General features: G+C 47.8%; 1 protein-coding gene across 1 annotated transcript in view; it reads right to left on the bottom strand.

Annotated features, from left to right (window-relative positions):
• LOC110511384 (extracellular matrix protein 2) overlaps positions 1 to 13,494 on the bottom strand; it is a 37,111-nt gene extending 23,617 nt beyond the window's left edge. Inside the window, exons 1-2 of the mRNA XM_090206514.1 lie at positions 13,145 to 13,494; positions 4,186 to 4,594 (exon numbers count right to left, since the gene is read on the bottom strand). Coding sequence (XP_090062640.1) covers positions 4,186 to 4,567 — 382 coding nt within the window. The 5' untranslated portion in view covers positions 4,568 to 4,594; positions 13,145 to 13,494. The remainder of the gene's footprint in view (positions 1 to 4,185; positions 4,595 to 13,144) is intronic.
• Positions 13,495 to 21,859: the final 8,365 nt, after the last annotated feature.

Below are 21,859 nucleotides of genomic sequence, written 5' to 3'. Positions count from 1 at the left end.
AGCTGGAATGCCGATTAAGGTCTTCACATGTCCATTTGAAACATTACTCAGAAAACCATGTGTTTTAATTGGCGTATGCTTACTTCAAATGTTGACTTGACGCCGATTAAGATATTGTCACGTTCTGTCCTTTATTCCTTTGTTTTGTCTTTATTTAGTATGGTCAGGGTGTGAGTTGGGGTGGGCAGTCTATGTTAGTTTTTCTATATTGTCTATTTCTGTGTTTGGCCTGATATGGTTCTCAATCAGAGGCAGCTGTCTATCGTTGTCCCTGATTGGGAACCATATTTAGGTAGCCTGTTTTCCTTTGTGTTTTGTGGGTGGTTATTTTCAGTCTTTGTGTGTCTGCACCAGATAGAACTGTTTCGGTTTTCACTTTGTTGTTTTTGTATTTTTGAAGTGTTCAGTTTCTCTTTTAAAAAGATGAACACTAACAACGCTGTGCTTTGGTCCTCTCCATCGCAGGCACCATGTTATGCGGTGGAGCGCACGGTGTCCCCAGTGCTTGTGTATAGCCCGGTGCAGTACATTCCAGCTCCTCGTATCAGCCGGGCTAGAGTGGGCATCGAGCCTGTAGAAAAGGCCCATGGAGTTGGTGGAATAATCCTTTAATTCATTGCCATTTACTCAGCTGGGCCAGGGGCGCTTTAATTAGGTCAGGTGGAAATGTCCGACAGATCTCAACTCCATAAAAGGAGGAAATTGCCATCGCCTGATCTCGCTGCTTTCTCTTCCTTAACTCCATCTGATCCAGAAGTTCTGTGCGTCCATGAATCCACACTACTCAGTAAATATACCACTTCATGGTTAAAGGAATTCCTGCCTCAGTCTCATCCATTCCTCTGTCACCTGACACGTGACCACCTGTTCACCTTCACTGTCAGTCATCCTACCTGTCCAGCTACTCACACAGATTCCACTAATCTTTCAGAGCCAGGTGCCTTTATTTAACCAGGTAGGCTAGTTGAGAACACCTTTATTTAACCAGGTAGGCTAGTTGAGAACAAGTTCTCATTTGCAACTGCGACCTGGCCAAGATAAAGCATAGCAGTGTGAACAGACAACAGAGTTACACATGGAGTAAACAATTAACAAGTCAATAACACAGTAGAAAAAAAGAGAGTCTATATACATTGTGTGCAAAAGCCATGAGGAGGTAGGCAAATAGTTACAATTTTGCAGATTAACACTGGAGTGATAAATGATCAGATGGTCATGTACAGGTAGAGATATTGGTGTGCAAAAGAGCAGAAAAGTAAATAAATAAAAACAGTATGGGGATGAGGTAGGTAAAATTGGGTGGGCTATTTACCGATAGACTATGTACAGCTGCAGCGATCAGTTAGCTGCTCAGATAGCAGATGTTTGAAGTTGGTGAGGGAGATAAAAGTCTCCAACTTCAGCGATTTTTGCAATTTGTTCCAGTCACAGGCAGCAGAGAACTGGAACGAATGGCGGCCAAATGAGGTGTTGGCTTTAGGGATGATCAGTGAGATACACCTGCTGGAGCACGTGCTACAGGTGGGTGTTGCCATCGTGACCAGTGAACTGAGATAAGGCGGAGCTTTACCTAGCATGGACTTGTAGATGACCTGGAGCCAGTGGGTCTGGCGACGAATATGTAGCGAGAGCCAGCCGACTAGAGCATACAGGTCGCAGTGGTGGGTGGTATAAGGTGCTTTAGTAACAAAACGGATGGCACAGTGATAAACTGCATCCTTGGGCCGGCGTACATGGCACCAGCCTTACGCCAGCACAACCCAGTGCGGGCTATTCCACCTCGCCGCACTGGCCTGGCTACGGGGAGCATTCAACCAGGTAAGGTTGGGCAGGCTCGGTGCTCAAGAGCTCCAGTGCGCCTGCATGGTCCGGTCTATCCGGTGCCACCCCCCCGCACCAGGCTGTCTCTCCGTCTTCTCACTACAGGTGCTCCCGCCTGTCCAGCGCCGCCAGAGCCTTCCTCCTGCTCAGTACCGTCAGAGTCTCCCGTCTGTCCTGAGCCGTCAGAGCCTCCCGTCTGTCCAGAGCCGCCAGAGCCTCCCGTCTGTCCAGAGCCGCCAGAGCCTCCCGTCTGTCCTGAGCCGCCAGAGCCTCCCATCTGTCCTGAGCCGCCAGAGCCTCCCGTCTGTCCTGAGCCGCCAGAGCCGCCAGTCTGTCCTGAGCCGCCAGAGCCGCCAGTCTGTCCTGAGCCGCCAGAGCCGCCAGTCTGTCCTGAGCCGCCAGAGCCGCCAGTCTGTCCTGAGCCGCCAGAGCCGCCAGTCTGTCCTGAGCCGCCAGCCAGCCAGGAGCTGCCAGAGCCATCAGCCGGCCAGGAGCTGCCAGAGCCGTCAGCCAGCCAGGAGCTGCCAGAGCCGTCAGTCAGCCAGGAGCTGCCAGAGCCGTCAGCCAGCCAGGAGCTGCCAGAGCCGTCAGCCAGCCAGGTGCCAGAATCGCCCTTCACTCCGGCGAACGCCATTAATCTGTCTGTGCCCTTGACACCTTCGTCAATCTGTCGGTGCCCTTGACACCACCATTGCTGTCAATTTTAAGTCAAACATGACAATGAGTTACAAGGAGTTGGTATGATAGCACAGGCAGACTGGCACCCTGTAAACCACTGACTGAGGTCTACTAGTGTTAAATACAAGATCATGCTTTCAGTACATTACCTACTAGTCTAATACAGGACATTGGTCCCTGTTGAAATAATCCGCTGCCTTTTTCTGTTCTACAACTGTACTAACACACCAAACCTAATCAAACTGGTTAAATGTTTGACTGTGTAGGAAATAAAAGGACTGTGAGTATAACTCTTGGTGCGTAATATCAACAACCATCTAGTACGAGAGAGAGAGAAAATCAGGTTGAGAACAACCATCTAGTGCGAGAGAGAGAGAAAATAAGGGAGAGAACAACCATCTAGTACGAGAGAGAGAGAAAATCAGGGAGAGAGGCATATGGAAGGCAAATAGAGCGATTGAGAGAATTAAAAAGAGAGAGAGAGGGCCAGAGGGAGAGAGAGAGAGGGCCAGAGGGAGAGAGAGAGAGAGAGAGAGGGCCAGAGGGAGAGAGAGAGAGAGGGCCAGAGGGAGAGAGAGAGAGGGGGCCAGAGGGAGAGAGAGAGACAGGGCCAGAGGGAGAGAGAGAGAGGGCCAGAGGGAGAGAGAGAAAATCAGGGGGAGCGGCAGATGGAATGCAAATAGAGCGATTGAGAGAATTAAAGAGGGGGAGAGAGGGCCAGAGAGAGAGAGGGCCAGAAGGAGAGAGAGAGAGGGCCAGAGGGAGAGAGAGAGGGCCAGAAGGAGAGAGAGAGAGGGCCAGAGGGAGAGAGAGAGGGCCAGAGGGAGAGAGAGAGAGGGCCAGAGGGAGAGAGAGGGCCAGGGAGAGAGAGAGAGAGGGCCAGAGGGAGAGAGAGAGGGCCAGAAGGAGAGAGAGAGGGCCAGAAGGAGAGAGAGAGGGCCAGAGGGAGAGAGAGAGGGCCAGAAGGAGAGAGAGAGAGGGCCAGAGGGAGAGAGAGAGGGCCAGAGGGAGAGAGAGAGGGCCAGAGGGAGAGAGAGAGAGAGGGCCAGAGGGAGAGAGAGAGAGGGGGCCAGAGGGAGAGAGAGAGACAGGGCCAGAGGGAGAGAGAGAGAGGGCCAGAGGGAGAGAGAGAAAATCAGGGGGAGCGGCAGATGGAATGCAAATAGAGCGATTGAGAGAATTAAAGAGGGGGAGAGAGGGCCAGAGAGAGAGAGGGCCAGAAGGAGAGAGAGAGAGGGCCAGAGGGAGAGAGAGAGGGCCAGAAGGAGAGAGAGAGAGGGCCAGAGGGAGAGAGAGAGGGCCAGAGGGAGAGAGAGAGAGGGCCAGAGGGAGAGAGAGGGCCAGGGAGAGAGAGAGAGAGGGCCAGAGGGAGAGAGAGAGGGCCAGAAGGAGAGAGAGAGGGCCAGAAGGAGAGAGAGAGGGCCAGAAGGAGAGAGAGAGGGCCAGAGGGAGAGAGAGAGGGCCAGAAGGAGAGAGAGAGAGGGCCAGAGGGAGAGAGAGAGGGCCAGAGGGAGAGAGAGAGGGCCAGAGGGAGAGAGAGAGGGCCAGAGGGAGAGAGAGAGGGCCAGAAGGAGAGAGAGAGGGCCAGAGGGAGAGAGAGGGAGGGCCAGAAGGAGAGAGAGAGGGCCAGAGGGAGAGAGAGAGCCAGGGAGAGGAAGACAAAGAGAGGTGTGGTGGTGAACCAACCCGGGATGACATTGTAGTTAGTCTGTCTCTCGTCAACACTCTTGTATGACTCAATGAAAATAGACGCTCCATCGTCTCCTCCGGCGTTGGCTGGAAGGCTCCCCAGTCTCGTCAGACCCAGAGGGGTTTGAGATCGCTGGTTGTCCCTGTTTCCCCTGGCTCTCCCCTGCCCAGGCCCTCCTGCCTTCCTCCTCTTCCCCCATTCTAGCTCTCCTCGCTGGGGCTGGTTGAACTCCGGGCCCCCTGGTTCCCATGGCCCTCTCCTCCTCCTCCTCCCCTGGCCAGTCAGCACTCTCTGGTCCTGGGCCCCAGCTTCAGCTCCAGACACCTCCAAATACAGGTAGACCAGGAGCAATAGAGAGAAGAGAACCCAGCGCTCCATAGAGGCTCAGGAGAAAGTCAGGCTAGTCTGTAGAATAGAGAGAGAGAGTAGAGTATTACTTTATTAAGCCCGACTTGGGAAATTGTTTTATCCCAGCATGCATTGTCAATGAATTACATTGACAAGACATGATTTTAAAAAAATATTAAAAAAATATTATGAAGACACAAAGGCACCATGGTATCCCTAAAGAATAGTCTGATTCCAGTGTTTTTTTTCTATCCTACTCTGGGGAAAACAGGCAACAACATCTTCCAATAGGAAGACCTCATAAAACAGTTAATCAATTACAGCTTCATGGTTGTGGGTAACACATCGGATCGAGGGGTTTAGATGCCGGTAAAGCTGATATAGAGAGCTGTGGGAGACTGCGTAACAAATGGCACCCTATTCCCTATTCCCCCCATAGGGCTCTGGTCAAAAGTAGTGCACTACATAGGGAATAATTTTCAATTTTTCCAAATTGTGCAGTTTCCACATGCTATACCGCCATAATAACAAGCCTCTGGTCTCTAGTCCCAGTCAGACAGACAGTAGAATACGTGGACAACTACAAATACCTAGGTGTCTGGTTATACTGTAAACTCTCCTTCCAGACTCACATCAAGCATCTCCAATCCAAAATTAAATCTAGAAATCGGCTTCCTATTTCTCAACAAAGCGTCCTTCACTCATGCTGCCACACACACCCTCGTAAAACTGACTATCCTACCGATCCTCGACTTCGGCGATGTCATTTACAAAATAGTCTCCAGATTTATCTTGGCCAGGTCGCAGCTGTAAATGAAAACTTGTTCTGAACTGGCCTACTCAACAAACTGGATGCAGTCTGTCACAGTGCCAACCGTTTCATCACCAAAGCCCAATATACTACCCACCCCTGCGACCTGCATGCTCTCGTGGGCTGGCCCTCGCTTCATATTCATTGCCAAATCCACTGGCTCCAGGTTATCTATAAGTCTTTTCTAGGTAAAGCCCTGCCTTGGCTCACTGGTCACCATAGCAGCACCCACCCGTAGCACACGCTCCATCAGGTATATTTCACTGGTCACCATAGCAACACCCACCCGTAGCACGCGCTAAATCAGGTATATTTCACTGGTCATCCCCAAAGCCATCACCTCTTTGGCCGCCTTTACTTCCAGTTCTCTGCTGCAAATGACTGGAACGAATTGCAAAACTCACTGAAACTGGAGACTTATATCTCCCTCAATAACTTTAAGCGTTAGCTGTCAGAGCAGCTTACCGATCACTGCACCTGTACATAGCCCATCTGTAAATAACCCATCCAACTACCTCATCCCCATAATATTATTTTTTTTCTCCTTTGTATCCTAGTATCTCTACTTGCACATTCATCTTCTGCACATCTATCACTCCAGTATTAATACTAAATTGAAATTATTTCGCCACTATGGCCTATTTATTGCCTTACCTCCCTAATCTCACTACATTTACACACTGTGTATAGACTTTTCTATTGTGTTATTGACTGTACGTGTGTTTATTCCATGTATAACTCTGTGTTGTTTGTGTCTCACTGCGTTGCTTCATCTTGGCGAGGTCGCAGTTGTAAATGAGAACTTGTTCTCAACTGGCCTACCTGGTTAAATAAAGGGTTAGGGATATATATATAAATACAGTGCCTTGCGAAAGTATTCGGCCCCCTTGGCCCCCTTTTGCCACATTTCAGGCTTCAAACATAAAGATATAAAACTGTATTTTTTTGTGAAGAATCAACAAGTGGGACACAATCATGAAGTGGAAGGACATTTATTGGATATTTCAAACTTTTTTAACAAATCAAAAACTGAAAAATTGGGCGTGCAAAATTATTCAGCCCCCTTAAGTTAATACTTTGTAGCGCCACCTTTTGCTGCGATTACAGCTGTAAGTCGCTTGGGGTATGTCTCTATCAGTTTTGCACATCGAGAGACTGACATTTTTTCCCATTCCTCCTTGCAAAACAGCTCGAGCTCAGTGAGGTTGGATGGAGAGCATTCTTCCAGAATGGTCCTGTATTTGGCTCCATCCATCTTCCCATCAATTTTAACCATCTTCCCTGTCCCTGCTGAAGAAAAGCAGGCCCAAACCATGATGCTGCCACCACCATGTTTGACAGTGGGGATGGTGTGTTCAGCTGTGTTGCTTTTACGCCTAACATAACGTTTTGCATTGTTGCCAAAAAGTTCAATTTTGGTTTCATCTGACCAGAGCACCTTCTTCCACATGTTTGGTGTGTCTCCCAGGTGGCTTGTGGCAAACTTTAAACGGATATCTTTAAGAAATGGCTTTCTTCTTGGCACTCTTCCATAAAGGCCAGATTTGTGCAATATACGACTGATTGTTGTCCTATGGACAGAGTCTCCCACCTCAGCTGTAGATCTCTGCAGTTCATCCAGAGTGATCATGGGCCTCTTGGCTGCATCTCTGATCAGTCTTCTCCTTGTATGAGCTGAAAGTTTAGAGGGACGGCCAGGTCTTGGTAGATCAACTCAGATCAAATTTTATTTGTCACATACACATGGTTAGCAGATGTTAATGCGAGTGTAGCGAAATGCTTGTGCTTCTAGTTCCGACAATGCAGTAATAACCAACAAGTAATCTAACTAACAATTCCAAAACTACTGTCTTGTACACAGTGTAAGGGGATAAAGAATATGTACATAAGGATATATGAATGAGTGATGGTACAGAGCAACATAGGCAAGATACAGTAGATGGTATCGAGTACAGTATATACATATGAGATGAGTATGTAAACAAAGTGGCATAGTTAAAGTGGCTAGTGATACATGTATTACATAAGGATACAGTCGATGATATAGAGTACAGTATATACGTATGCATATGAGATGAATAATGTAGGGTAAGTAACATTATATAAGGTAGCATTGTTTAAAGTGGCTAGTGATATATTTACATCATTTCCCATCAATTCCCATTATTAAAGTGGCTGGAGTTGAGTCAGTGTCAGTGTGTTGGCAGCAGCCACTCAATGTTAGTGGTGGCTGTTTAACAGTCTGATGGCCTTGAGATAGAAGCTGTTTTTCAGTCTCTCGGTCCCAGCTTTGATGCACCTGTACTGACCTCGCCTTCTGGATGATAGCGGGGTGAACAGGCAGTTGCTCGGGTGGTTGATGTCCTTGATGATCTTTATGGCCTTCCTGTGACATCGGGTGGTGTAGGTGTCCTGGAGGGCAGGTAGTTTGCCCCCGGTGATGCGTTGTGCAGACCTCACCACCCTCTGGAGAGCCTTACGGTTGAGGGCGGAGCAGTTGCCGTACCAGGCGGTGATACAGCCCGCCAGGACGCTCTCGATTGTGCATCTGTAGAAGTTTGTGAGTGCTTTTGGTGACAAGCCGAATTTCTTCAGCCTCCTGAGGTTGAAGAGGCGCTGCTGCGCCTTCTTCACAATGCTGTCTGTGTGAGTGGACCAATTCAGTTTGTCTGTGATGTGTATGCCGAGGAACTTAAAACTTGCTACCCTCTCCACTACTGTTCCATCGATGTGGATAGGGGGGTGTTCCCTCTGCTGTTTCCTGAAGTCCACAATCATCTCCTTAGTTTTGTTGACGTTGAGTGTGAGGTTATTTTCCTGACACCACACTCCGAGGGCCCTCACCTCCTCCCTGTAGGCCGTCTCGTCGTTGTTGGTAATCAAGCCTACCACTGTCGTGTCGTCCGCAAACTTGATGATTGAGTTGGAGGCGTGCGTGGCCACGCAGTCGTGGGTGAACAGGGAGTACAAGAGAGGGCTCAGAACGCACCCTTGTGGGGCCCCATTGTTGAGGATCAGCGGGGAGGAGATGTTGTTGCCTACCCTCACCACCTGGGGGCGGCCCGTCAGGAAGTCCAGTACCCAGTTGCACAGGGCGGGGTCGAGACCCAGGGTCTCGAGCTTGATGACGAGCTTGGAGGGTACTATGGTGTTGAATGCCGAGCTGTAGTCAATGAACAGCATTCTCACATGGGTATTCCTCTTGTCCAGATGGGTTAGGGCGGTGTGCAGTGTGGTTGAGATTGCATCGTCTGTGGACTTGTTAGGGCGGTAAGCAAATTGGAGTGGGTCTAGGGTGTCAGGTAGGGTGGAGGTGATATGGTCCTTGACTAGTCTCTCAAAGCACTTCATGATGACGGAAGTGAGTGCTACGGGGCGGTAGTCGTTTAGCTCAGTTACCTTAGCTTTCTTGGGAACAGGAACAATGGTGGCCCTCTTGAAGCATGTGGGAACAGCAGACTGGTATAGGGATTGATTGAATATCTCCGTAAACACACCGGCCAGCTGGTCTGCGCATGCTCTGAGGGCGCGGCTGGGGATGCCGTCTGGGCCTGCAGCCTTGCGAGGGTTAACACGTTTAAATGTCTTACTCACCTCGGCTGCAGTGAAGGAGAGACCGCATGTTTTTGTTGCAGGCCGTGTCAGTGGCACTGTATTGTCCTCAAAGCGGGCAAAAAAGTTATTTAGTCTGCCTGGGAGCAGGACATCCTGGTCCGTGACTGGGCTGGATTTCTTCCTGTAGTCCGTGATTGACTGTAGACCCTGCCACATGCCTCTTGTGTCTGAGCCGTTGAATTGAGATTCTACTTTGTCTCTGTACTGACGCTTAGCTTGTTTGATAGCCTTGCGGAGGGAATAGCTGTACTGTTTGTATTCGGTCATGTTACCAGACACCTTGCCCTGATTAAAAGCAGTGGTTCGCGCTTTCAGTTTCACGCGAATGCTGCCATCAATCCACGGTTTCTGGTTAGAGAATGTTTTAATCGTTGCTATGGGAACGACATCTTCAACGCACGTTCTAATGAACTCACACACCGAATCAGCGTATTCGTCAATGTTGTTGTCTGACGCAATACGAAACATGTCCCAGTCCGCGTGGTGGAAGCAGTCTTGGAGTGTGGAGTCAGCTTGGTCGGACCAGCGTTGGACAGACCTCAGCGTGGGAGCCTCTTGTTTTAGTTTCTGTCTGTAGGCAGGGATCAACAAAATGTCGTGGTCAGCTTTTCCGAAAGGGGGGCGGGGCAGGGCCTTATATGCGTCGCGGAAGTTAGAGTAACAATGATCCAAGGTCTTTCCACCCCTGGTTGCGCAATCGATATGCTGATAAAATTTAGGGAGTCTTGTTTTCAGATTAGCCTTGTTAAAATCCCCAGCTACAATGAATGCAGCCTCCGGATGAATGGTTTCCAGTTTGCAAAGAGTTAAATAAAGTTCGTTCAGAGCCATGATGTGTCTGCTTGGGGGGATATATACGGCTGTGATTATAATCTAAGAGAATTCTCTTGGTAGATAATGCGGTCTACATTTGATTGTGAGGAATTCTAAATCAGGTGAACAGAAGGATTTGAGTTCCTGTATGTTTCTTTCATCACACCATGTCACGTTGGCCATGAGGCATACGCCCCCGCCCCTCTTCTTACCAGAAAGATGTTTGTTTCTGTCAGCGCGATGTGTGGAGAAACCCGTTGGCTGCAACGCTTCGGATAGAGTCTCTCCAGTGAGCCATGTTTCAGTGAAGCAAAGGACGTTACAGTCTCTGATGTCCCTCTGGAATGCTACCCTTGCTCGGATTTCATCAACCTTGTTGTCAAGAGACTGGACATTGGCAAGAAGAATGCTAGGGAGTGGTGCGCGATGTGCCCGTCTCCGGAGTCTGACCAGAAGACCGCCTCGTTTCCCTCTCTTTCGGAGTCGTTTTTTTCGGTCGCTGCATAGGATCCACTCCGTTGTCCTGTTTGTAAGGCAGAACACAGGGTCCGCGTCGCGAAAAACATATTCTTGGTCGTACTGATGGTGAGTTGACGTTGCTCTTATATTCAGTAGTTCTTCTCGACTGTATGTAATGAAACCTAAGATGACCTGGGGTACTAATGTAAGAAATAACACGTAAAAAAACAAAAAACTGCATAGTTTCCTAGGAACGCGAAGCGAGGCGGCCATCTCTGTCGGCGCCGGAAGTATAATTTGCAGTGGTCTGATACTCCTTCCATTTCAATATTATCGCTTGCACAGTGCTCCTTGGGATGTTTAAAGCTTGGGAAATATTTTTGTATCCAAATCCGGCTTTAAACTTCTTCACAACAGTATGTCGGACCTGCCTGGTGTGTTCCTTGTTCTTCATGATGCTCTTTGCGCTTTTGACGGACCTCTGAGACTATCACAGTGCAGGTGCATTTATACGGAGACTTGATTACACACAGGTGGATTGTATTTATCATCATTAGTCATTTAGGTCAACATTGGATCATTCAGAGATCCTCACTGAACTTCTGGAGAGAGTTTGCTGCACTGAAAGTAAAGGGGCTGAATAATTTTGCACGCCCAATTTTTCAGTTTTTGATTTGTTAAAAAAGTTTGAAATATCCAATAAATGTCGTTCCACTTCATGATTGTGTCCCACTTGTTGTTGATTCTTCACAAAAAAATACAGTTTTATATCTTTATGTTTGAAGCCTGAAATGTGGCAAAAGGTCGCAAAGTTCAAGGGGGCCGAATACTTTCGCAAGGCACTGGTTAAATAAAGGTGAAATAAATTAAATAAAAATGAGGGAAAGCGTGTCATCAAAGCACGACGTATGTTTGTTGTTGTTGAATGCTGAAACCTGAACTAAAGACCTTTGAAAGCTGACAGTGTTTTCCTAGACTTTAATTTTATTTTGAATCCTGCAGCTCTGTTGGGCTAAATTGTTGTGAGCGCTACTGTCTGTCCCGGGATCCTGCCAGTTTCCGCATAGGGGGAGAGACGTGAAAGCCTGACTCACCGGTCTCAAATGGAGTTCGCTATTGAACGTTTCCAGCGCTGCAGGAGCTGTGTTTACTTTGCTTTGTTCCGGGACAATGTGGACCGCGCTGACTTTCAATGTAGCAACTACTTGCTTGCACAGGACTATGTGAGCAAAGTGGCTAATCTTAGCAAGCAAGTAGCAATCCTACACAAGCTACTGGGAAACCCACGCCCGCATAGCCGGACGGCGCTCTGGTCTGGTGGAAGTTTGGCGGTGCTCAGCAGGGTTCCTTCCCCGAAGGAGTCTCTCCCTTCCCTAGACAACAGCTGTTAATACAGATCTACATCCATCCCGTCACCTAGACAACAGCTGTTGATACAGATCTACATCCATCCTGTCACCTAGACAACAGCTGTTAATACAGATCTACATCCATCCCGTCACCTAGACAACAGCTGTTGATACAGATCTACATCCATCCTGTCACCTACACAACAGCTGTTAATACAGATCTACATCCATCCCGTCACCTAGACAACAGCTGTTGATACAGATCTACATCCATCCTGTCACCTAGACAACAGCTGTTAATACAGATCTACATCCATCCCGTCACCTAGACAACAGCTGTTGATACAGATCTACATCCATCCTGTCACCTACACAACAGCTGTTAATACAGATCTACATCCATCCTGTCACCTAGACAACAGCTATTAATACAGATCTACAATTATTCTGCATCTGAAAATAACTTCTAGAGAAAACAAAGACCTGTATTCCTTGAACAAGCAGAATGGTTTCACTGTTTGACGTACTTGTTTGATTTCGTCAGCTCCTGCCTCAATGAAGCAGTGGTCTATGCCAAAAAAGCAGTGTGTTGAGCTTTAGCGCTGAGGCAGAGGAGAATCAGTCCTGTTGAGGATTGGGTTTTATTTACTCCAAACTAGTTTATGTTGTAAACAGATCCTGGGATATCTCAACTGTTTCCCCAACCTTCCCAGGAGACCATCCTTCAACAGAATGCCAGTACTGTTAACTCAGTGTTTAGTCATAAATAGTCCCTGGAATATAACCATTAAAACCCCTTCTTTGTCCAAAATGCCACCATGTTCCCTATATAGTGTACTACTTTTGAAGGGAATAAAGTGCCCTTTGGGACACAAACCCTCCCTCCATCCACTCAGAGGGGAGAAGAGAGGAGGGGAAAGAGAGGGAGAAGAGAGGAGGGGAAAAAGAGGAAAACATTGTGATTAACGTGACCCTCTGGATGACTAGGCTCACATGGAGGAAGGAACTCGAAACAAACAGGGGAGGGAGGGAGGGAGGGAGGGAGGGAGGGAGGAATACAGAGCTGACTGAAATAAAAACGAACCTAGAGGAGAGGATGAGACACTGAAAGAGGCCATTTTTAGACTGTAATAATGAAACCCACGATAGTTTGCCTCTGGAACAGTCTTTTTCAAGGCTGTAACAACTATTTTAACTTAAAAAAAAAAAAAAGATTTACTTGTTTAAGTCTTACGAGATAGTTGGATATGATGTAATGCTGAAAGGATTTGTTGCCAACATCAGAAGGAGAAAGACTTGAAGTTCCTCGATTAACCAGCAAGAAACAGGAAGTGACTTTTAAAAGCTGTTTATAACTAACATTGCAGTAAACTAAAAGTTGATGCTCATCGCTTACATGAAAACAGAAAACATGCTCCAGACAGGACAAGGATCAATACAAGCCTCACAATGCAGAACACACCCCTCACTGCAGCCTTATCAACACTCCAACACAGTAAACTTAATGACCAGCGATGGCCAGAAAGCTAAATAAAAGTGAGACAACCCAGTATACTTTACCGGAGGTTCGCAGGCAGGCTGTCTGTACGGTGCAAGGCCAAGTAATTTCTTCCCTCTCCCAAGACAGATGTAGGACAGTGTGCTCTACTCTGCCAAGCAGATGCAAGTTTTAAAACAGACGGAGAGACAGAGAGTGAGAGGAGCCTGCTCTGCTACGCTACGCTCATAGAAGTCTGGGGACGCCAAGGCTAGCCTAGCCGCAGTCAGAGTCTGAAAGCTAAACACAGGGAGAGGTTACTTACTAAACTAGACAGTGTGCTCTACTCTGCCAAGCAGATACAAGTTTTTAAAACAGACGGAGAGACAGAGAGGAAGGAGCCTGCTCTGCTACGCAGGTTACAAGACAGTGTAATGGGTTTAGAGAGAGAGAGGTTACTTACTAAACTAGACAGTGTAATGGGGTTTAGAGAGAGAGAGGTTACTTACTAAACTAGACAGTGTAATGGGTTTAGAGAGAGAGAGGTTACTTACTAAACTAGACAGTGTAATGGGTTAGAGAGAGAGGTTACAAGACAGTGTAATGGGTTAGAGAGAGAGAGGTTACTTACTAAACTAGACAGTGTAATGGGTTAGAGAGAGAGGTTACTTACAAACTAGACAGTGTAATGTGTTAGAGAGAGAGGTTACTTACTAAACTAGACAGTGTAATGGGTTAGAGAGAGAGAGGTTACAAGACAGTGTAATAGGTTAGAGAGAGAGGTTACTTACTAGACAGTGTAATGTGTTAGAGAGAGAGGTTACTTACTAAACTAGACAGTGTAATGGGTTAGAGAGAGAGAGGTTACAAGACAGTGTAATGGGTTAGAGAGAGAGGTTACTTACAATACAGTGTAATGGGTTAGAGAGAGAGGTGACAAGACAGTGTAATGGGTTAGAAAGAGAGGTTACAAGACAGTGTAATGGGTTAGAGAGAGAGGTTACTTACAAGACAGTGTAATGGGTTAGAGAGAGAGGTTACTTACTAGACAGTGCAATGGGTTAGAGAGAGACGTTACTTACAAGACAGTGTAATGGGTTAGAGAGAGAGGTTACTTACAAGACTAGACAGTGTAATGGGTTAGAGAGAGAGGTTACTTACTAGACCGTGTAATGGGTTAGAGAGAGAGGTTACAAGACAGCGTAATGGGTTAGAGAGAGAGGTTACTTACTAGACAGTGTAATGGGTTAGAGAGAGAGAGGTTACTTACTAAACTAGACAGTGCAATGGGTTAGAGAGAGAGGTTACAAGACAGTGTAATGGGTTAGAGAGAGAGGTTACTTACAAGACTGTGTAATGGGTTAGAGAGATGGGTTACTTACTAGACTAGACAGTGTAATGGGTTAGAGAGAGAGAGGTTACATACTAGACTAGACAGTGTAATGGGTTAGAGAGAGAGAGGTTACTTACTAGACTAGACAGTGTAATGGGTTAGAGAGAGAGGTTACTTACAAGACTAGACAGTGTAATGGGTTAGAGAGAGAGGTTACTTACTAAACTAGACAGTGTAATGGGTTAGAGAGAGAGGTTACAAGACAGTGTAATGGGTTAGAGAGAGAGGTTACTTACAAGACTGTATAATGGGTTAGATAGAGAGGTTACTTACTAGACTAGACGGTGTAATGGGTTAGAGAGAGAGAGGTTACATACTAGACTAGACAGTGTAATGGGTTAGAGAGAGAGAGGTTACTTACGAGAAAGTGTAATGGGTTAGAGAGAGAGGTTACTTACAAGACTAGACAGTGTAATAGGTTAGAGAGAGAGGTTACTTACTAGACAGTGTAATGGGTTAGAGAGAGAGGGGTTAGTTAAAGACTAGAATGTGTAATGGGTTAGAGAGAGAGGTTACTTACTAGACTAGACAGTGTAATGGGTTAGAGAGAGAGAGGTTAGTTAAAGACTAGAATGTGTAATGGGTTAGAGAGAGAGAGAGGTTACTTACAAGACAGTGTAATGGGTTAGAGAGAGAGAGAGAGGTTACTTACAAGACTAGACAGTGTAATGGGTTAGAGAGAGAGGTTACTTACTAGACTAGACAGTGTAATGGGTTAGAGAGAGAGGTTACTTACTAGACTAGACAGTGTAATGGGTTAGAGAGAGAGATTACTTACTAGACAGTGTAATAGGTTAGAGAGAGAGGTTACTTACTAGACAGTGTAATGGGTTAGAGAGAGAGAGGTTACTTACTAGACAGTGTAATGGGTCAGAGAGAGAGAGGTTACTTACTGGGTTAGAGAGAGAGGTTACTTAATAGACTAGACAGTGTAATGGGTTAGAGAGAGAGGTTACTTACTTGACAGTGTTATGGGTTAGAGAGAGAGAGGTTACTTACTAGACAGTGTAATGGGTTAGAGAGAGAAAGGTTACTTACAAGACAGTGTAATAGGTTAGAGAGAGAGGTTACTTACTAGACAGTGTAATAGGTTAGAGAGAGAGGTTACCTACAAGACAGTGTAATGGGTTAGAGAGAGAGAGAGGTTACTTACTTGACTAGACATTGTAATCTACAACCCATCCAGCCAGACCATAGCTCCATATAACCCATCCAGCCAGACTATAGTTCTATATAACCCATCCAGCCAGACCATAGCTCTATATAACCCATCCAGCCAGACCATAGCTCTATATAACCCATCCAGCCAGACCATAGCTCTATATAACCCATCCAGACAGACCATAGCTCTATAGAACCCATCCAGCCAGTCCATAGCTCTATATAACCCATCCAGCCAGACCATAGCTCTATATAACCCATCCAGCCAGACCATAGCTCTATAGAACCCATCCAGCCAGTCCATAGCTCTATATAACCCATCCAGCCAGTCCATAGCTCTATATAACCCATCCAGCCAGACTATAGTTCTATATAACCCATCCAGCCAGACCATAGCTCTATATAACCCATCCAGCCAGACCATAGCTCTATATAACCCATCCAGCCAGACCATAGCTCTATATAACCCATCCAGCCAGACCATAGCTCTATATAACCCATCCAGCCAGACCATAGCTCTATAGAACCCATCCAGCCAGACCATAGCTCTATATAACCCATCCAGCCAGACCATAGCTCTATATAACCCATCCAGTCAAACCATAGTTCTATATAACCCATCCAGCCAGACCATATCTCTTGTTGTGTGATCTTGGATCATCTACTCTACAGGATCCCATTGTCTGATTGGCTGTATCATGTTTTGCAGTGCTGTGGTTGGCTAGCTTGGTTTGTGGGGGCAGATCAAGTGAAGGGCGTCAACATTTCCTTTTTCTGGGTATTTCATTCAGAAGACTACTCTATTTTTCTGTGAATGAAACAAACTTCAACTCCCAGAAGTGACTGAGTCAGACTAAACTACCTGACAAGATTTCTTGGGCTTCTACTCGCCCTCCTCACCAGTCAGAACACAACACGGACTGTAGGACCAACAGGCTGTAGATGCCGACGGTATGGTCTTCTAACCTCCTAACCTGTTTAACCTCTACCTGACTGACTGTTGACCGCGGTCTGCAGGTCTAACCACTACCTGACTGACTGTTGACCGCGGTCTGCAGGTCTAACTTCTACCTGACTGACTGTTGACCGTGGTCTGCAGGTCTAACCTCTACCTGACTGACTGTTGACCATGGTCTGCAGGTCTAATCACTGACTGTTGACCGTGGTCTGCAGGTCTAACCTCTACCTGACTGACTGTTGACCGTGGTCTGCAGGTTTAACCACTACCTGACTGACTGTTGACCGTGGTCTGCAGGTCTAACCACTACCTGACTGACTGTTGACCGTGGTCTGCAGGTCTAACCACTACCTGACTGACTGTTGACCGTGGTCTGCAGGTCTAACCACTACCTGACTGACTGTTGACTGTGGTCTGCAGGTCTAACCCCTACCTGACTGACTGTTGACCGTGGTCTGCAGGTTTAACCACTACCTGACTGACTGTTGACCGTGGTCTGCAGGTCTAACCACTACCTGACTGACTGTTGACCGTGGTCTGCAGGTCTAACCACTACCTGACTGACTGTTGACCGTGGTCTGCAGGTCTAACCACTACCTGACTGACTGTTGACTGTGGTCTGCAGGTCTAACCACTACCTGACTGACTGTTGACCGCGGTCTGCAGGTCTAACCACTACCTGACTGACTGTTGACCGCAGTCTGCAGGTCTAACCTCTACCTGACTGACTGTTGACCGTGGTCTGCAGGTCTAACCCCTACCTGACTGACTGTTGACCGTGGTATGCAGGTCTAACCACTACCTGACTGACTGTTGACCGCAGTCTGCAGGTCTAACTTCTACCTGACTGACTGTTGACCGCGGTCTGCAGGTCTAACCACTACCTGACTGACTGTTGACCGTGGTCTGCAGGTCTAACCACTACCTGACTGACTGTTGACCGTGGTCTGCAGGTCTAACCACTACCTGACTGACTGTTGACCGTGGTCTGCAGGTCTAACCCCTACCTGACTGACTGTTGACCGTGGTCTGCAGGTCTAACCACTACCTGACTGACTGTTGACTGTGGTCTGCAGGTCTAACCCCTACCTGACTGACTGTTGACCGTGGTCTGCAGGTCTAACCACTACCTGACTGACTGTTGACCGCAGTCTGCAGGTCTAACCACTACCTGACTGACTGTTGACCGCAGTCTGCAGGTCTAACCACTACCTGACTGACTGTTGACCGCAGTCTGCAGGTCTACAGGGACACAGAGAAGAGAATCATGCCCAGGGTGGACACCTTTTGGGGCTCAACGGTCACATCAGGGTTCGGGAAATTCATCGGATGGCCGCACATATTGCTGTTGGACCCATTTATTTGTCAAGATCAATTTGCGGGCCTGAAAAAAAGGGCACTTATTTGAAAATATATAGTTACATGATAATTTCTACATCGTGTTTTAGATAGAACAATAAAGAAGTTTGGTCTCAGAGGTGTCAACCAAGCATTTATATTGATTCATTGTACTACCTATACAACCACAGAAAGAGATGAGATTGATCCATTCCATGGTGTGAGTCTTCTGTCACCAGGGGAAGTATCCAAGGTGTGGTCAGTCTACCGGGAGAAGTATCCAAGGTGTGGTCTGTCTACCGGGAGAAGTATCCAGGTGTGGTCAGTCTACCAGGAGAAGTATCCAAGGTGTGGTCAGTCTACCGGGAGAGGTATCCAAGGTGTGGTCAGTCTACCGGGAGAAGTATCCAAGTGTGGTCAGTCTACCGGGAGAAGTATCCAAGGTGTGGTCAGTCTACCGGGAGAAGTATCCAAGGTGTGGTCAGTCTACCGGGAGAAGTATCCAGGTGTGGTCAGTCTACCGGGAGCAGTATCCAGGTGTGGTCAGTCTACCGGGAGAAGTATCCAAGGTGTGGTCAGTTTTTGGATGTAGGACTGAGAGCCTGCTACAGCTGTATCAGATGGGACTGAGAGCCCACTACAGCTGTACCAGACGGGGTTAGCCCAATACAGCTGTATCAGACGGGACTGAGAGCCCACTACAGCTGTACCAGACGGGGTTAGCCCAATACAGCTGTATCAGACGGGACTGAGAGCCCACTACAGCTGTACCAGACGCAGTTAGCCCACTACAGCTGTATCAGACGGGACTGAGCCCACTACAGCTGTATCAGACGGGACTGAGAGCCCGTTACAGCTGTATCAGACGGGACTGAGAGCCCACTACAGCTGTACCAGACGGGACTGAGCCCACTACAGCTGTATCAGACGGGACTGAGAGCCCGTTACAGCTGTACCAGACGGGACTGAGAGCCCACTACAGCTGTACCAGACGGGACTGAGAGCCCACTACAGCTGTATCAGACGGGACTGAGCCCACTACAGCTGTACCAGACGGGACTGAGCCCACTACAGCTGTACCAGACAGGACTGAGCCCACTACAGCTGTACCAGACGGGACTGAGAGCCCACTACAGCTGTACCAGACGGGACTGAGAGCCCACTACAGCTGTACCAGACGGGACTGAGAGCCCACTACAGCTGTATCAGACGGGACTGAGAGCCCACTACAGCTGTACCAGACGGGACTGAGAGCCCACTACAGCTGTACCAGACGGGACTGAGCCCACTGCAGCTGTACCAGACGGGACTGAGAGCCCACTACAGCTGTACCAGACGGGACTGAGCCCACTACAGCTGTACCAGACGGGACTGAGAGCCCACTACAGCTGTATCAGACGGGACTGAGAGCCCACTACAGCTGTACCAGACGGGACTGAGAGCCCACTACAGCTGTACCAGACGGGACTGAGCCCACTGCAGCTGTACCAGACAGGACTGAGAGCCCGTTACAGCTGTACCAGACGGGACTGAGAGCCCACTACAGCTGTATCAGACGGGACTGAGCCCACTACAGCTGTACCAGACGGGACTGAGAGCCCACTTCAGCTGTACCAGACGGGACTGAGAGCCCGTTACAGCTGTATCAGACGGGACTGAGTGTGCCTACAGCACTTTGCCTCCAGATAAATCACACCGGCCCCTTTAAACCAGAGATGTGTTATTTCAATAAAAGGTGGCTCTCTGTGAAGCCACCAGAGTGTTACACTACCTCGGGGGAACGAGAGTCATCTGGCTTCTCATAGCGGAGAATGAAAAAGCATACACAGTCACTCCCTAAGGATTGGCTGTCTATTACGATGGGATGCAAGCTTCAGTTCGTTATGAAATCATACATTTTCTACTGGGTTCTATTTTCAAATAGCCAACCGCAACAAAATAATTGCCACGATGCAGGCCCCATGGCAGCCCATTGGTTCAGCCTCACAGCTGGGAGGAGACAAGCTGGCCTTGGGGGACTGAGTTGATGCAGCAGGCCCCTGAATCAGGCCAAACCTGAAGGGAAGCAGTCATACGAGGCAGCAAGGACCAGCCAGAGCCTACGGCTCCCTGTCCTTACCCCCTCTCTTTGGGTTTAACTGCTGCTACTCCTTCCCCTCTCAGAGTTTCACAGCATTGGGAAGGTTGGGCTGTGTTTAGACAAAACCAGCAGAGTGCCTCACTCCCCCTCCGCCCCCTCTGCCCTGGTGCGGCTACTCTACAACACGACAGGGGGAACCCTACCATTCACCCCTACCCTACCATTCATGCATCGGACCCGGTTCTAATGTTTAACCCTCTACAGTCTAAGCCGGGGGTTTTAAACTAACACATGGAATTGCTTTCAGATGGTCATACCGATGATCATTTAACTATTTCATTTAGAATTTTAAGACACCTTAAGCATTAAGGTATCAAAAAATAAATAAATTGGGTGGAACATGGAATTTGGTGGAACATGGAATTTGGCATTACTGCCAATATAAAGGAATAACAGATAGTTCCCCCCAAAAAAAAAAAATCTAAAGGAAGTTTGTTCTGAAATGTCTGTTCTATATCTGAGAGAAGAAGAAAGAACAGGAAACATGTTTTTTATTTTTTATTTTAGGTATTAAACTCTCCATTTATATATACACTGCTCAAAAAAATGAAAGGGTTAGGGTTACATTTATTTATTTTTTACCTTTATTTAACCAGGCAAGTCAGTTAAGAACAAATTCTTATTTTCAATGACGGCCTGGGAACAGTGGGTTAACTGCCACTGTTTTGTACCAGATTTGTACCTTGTCAGCTCGGGGGTTTGAACTCACAACCTTCCGGTTACTAGTCCAACACTCTAACCACTAGGCTACCCTGCCGCCCCAGACAGGACTGTACCCGGGAACACTTAAACAACACAATGTAACTCCAAGTCAATCACACTTCTGTGAAATCAAACTGTCCACTTAGGAAGCAACACTGATTGACAATAAATGTCACATGCTGTTGTGCAAATGGAATAGACAACAGGTGGAAATTATAGGCAATTAGTAAGACACCCCCAATAAAGGAGTGGTTCTGCAGGGGGTGACCACAGACCACTTCTCAGTTCCTATGCTTCCTGGCTGATGTTTTGGTCACTTTTGAATGCTGGCGGTGCTTTCACTCTAGTGGTAGCATGAGACGGAGTCTACAACCCACACAAGTGGCTCAGGTAATGTAACTCATCCAGGATGGCACATCAATGCGAGATGTGGCAAGAGGTTTGCTGTGTCTGTCAGCGTAGTGTCCAGAGCATGGAGGTGCTACCAGGAGACAGGCCAGTACATCAGGAGACGTGGAGGAGGCCGTAGGAGGGCAACAACCCAGCAGCAGGACCGCTACCTCCGCCTTTGTGCAAGTAGGAGCAGGAGGCGCACTGCCAGAGCCCTGCAAAATGACCTCCAGCAGGCCACAAATGTGCATGTGTCTGCTCAAACGGTCAGAACAGCCCTCCATGTGCTCGCCAGAGGTAGCCTGACTGCCATTAGGTACCGAGATGAGATCCTCAGACCCCTTGTGAGACCATATGCTGGTGTGGTTGGCCCTGGGTTCCTCCTAATGCAAGACAATGCTAGACCTCATGTGGCTGGAGTGTGTCAGCAGTTTCTGCAAGAGGAAGGCATTGATGCTATGGACTGGCCCGCCCGTTCCCCAGACCTGAATCCAATTGAGCACATCTGGGACATCATGTCTCGCTCTATCCACCAACGCCACGTTGTACCACAGACTGTCCAGGAGTTCGCTGATGCTTTAGTCCAGGTCTGGGAGTTTAATAATGACATCACAATACCCCATAATGATATCACAATACCCCATAATGATATCACAATACCCCATAATGATATCACAATACCCCATAATGATATCACAATACCCCATAATGACATC

This window comes from Oncorhynchus mykiss, chromosome 17 (genome assembly GCF_057628025.1).
Source record: "Oncorhynchus mykiss isolate SJ-2025 chromosome 17, ASM5762802v1, whole genome shotgun sequence".
In the NCBI taxonomy this organism is placed as follows: domain Eukaryota; kingdom Metazoa; phylum Chordata; class Actinopteri; order Salmoniformes; family Salmonidae; genus Oncorhynchus; species Oncorhynchus mykiss.
The sequence above is the reverse complement of the archived record's forward strand: the minus strand, read 5'-3'. Positions and strand labels throughout refer to the sequence as shown.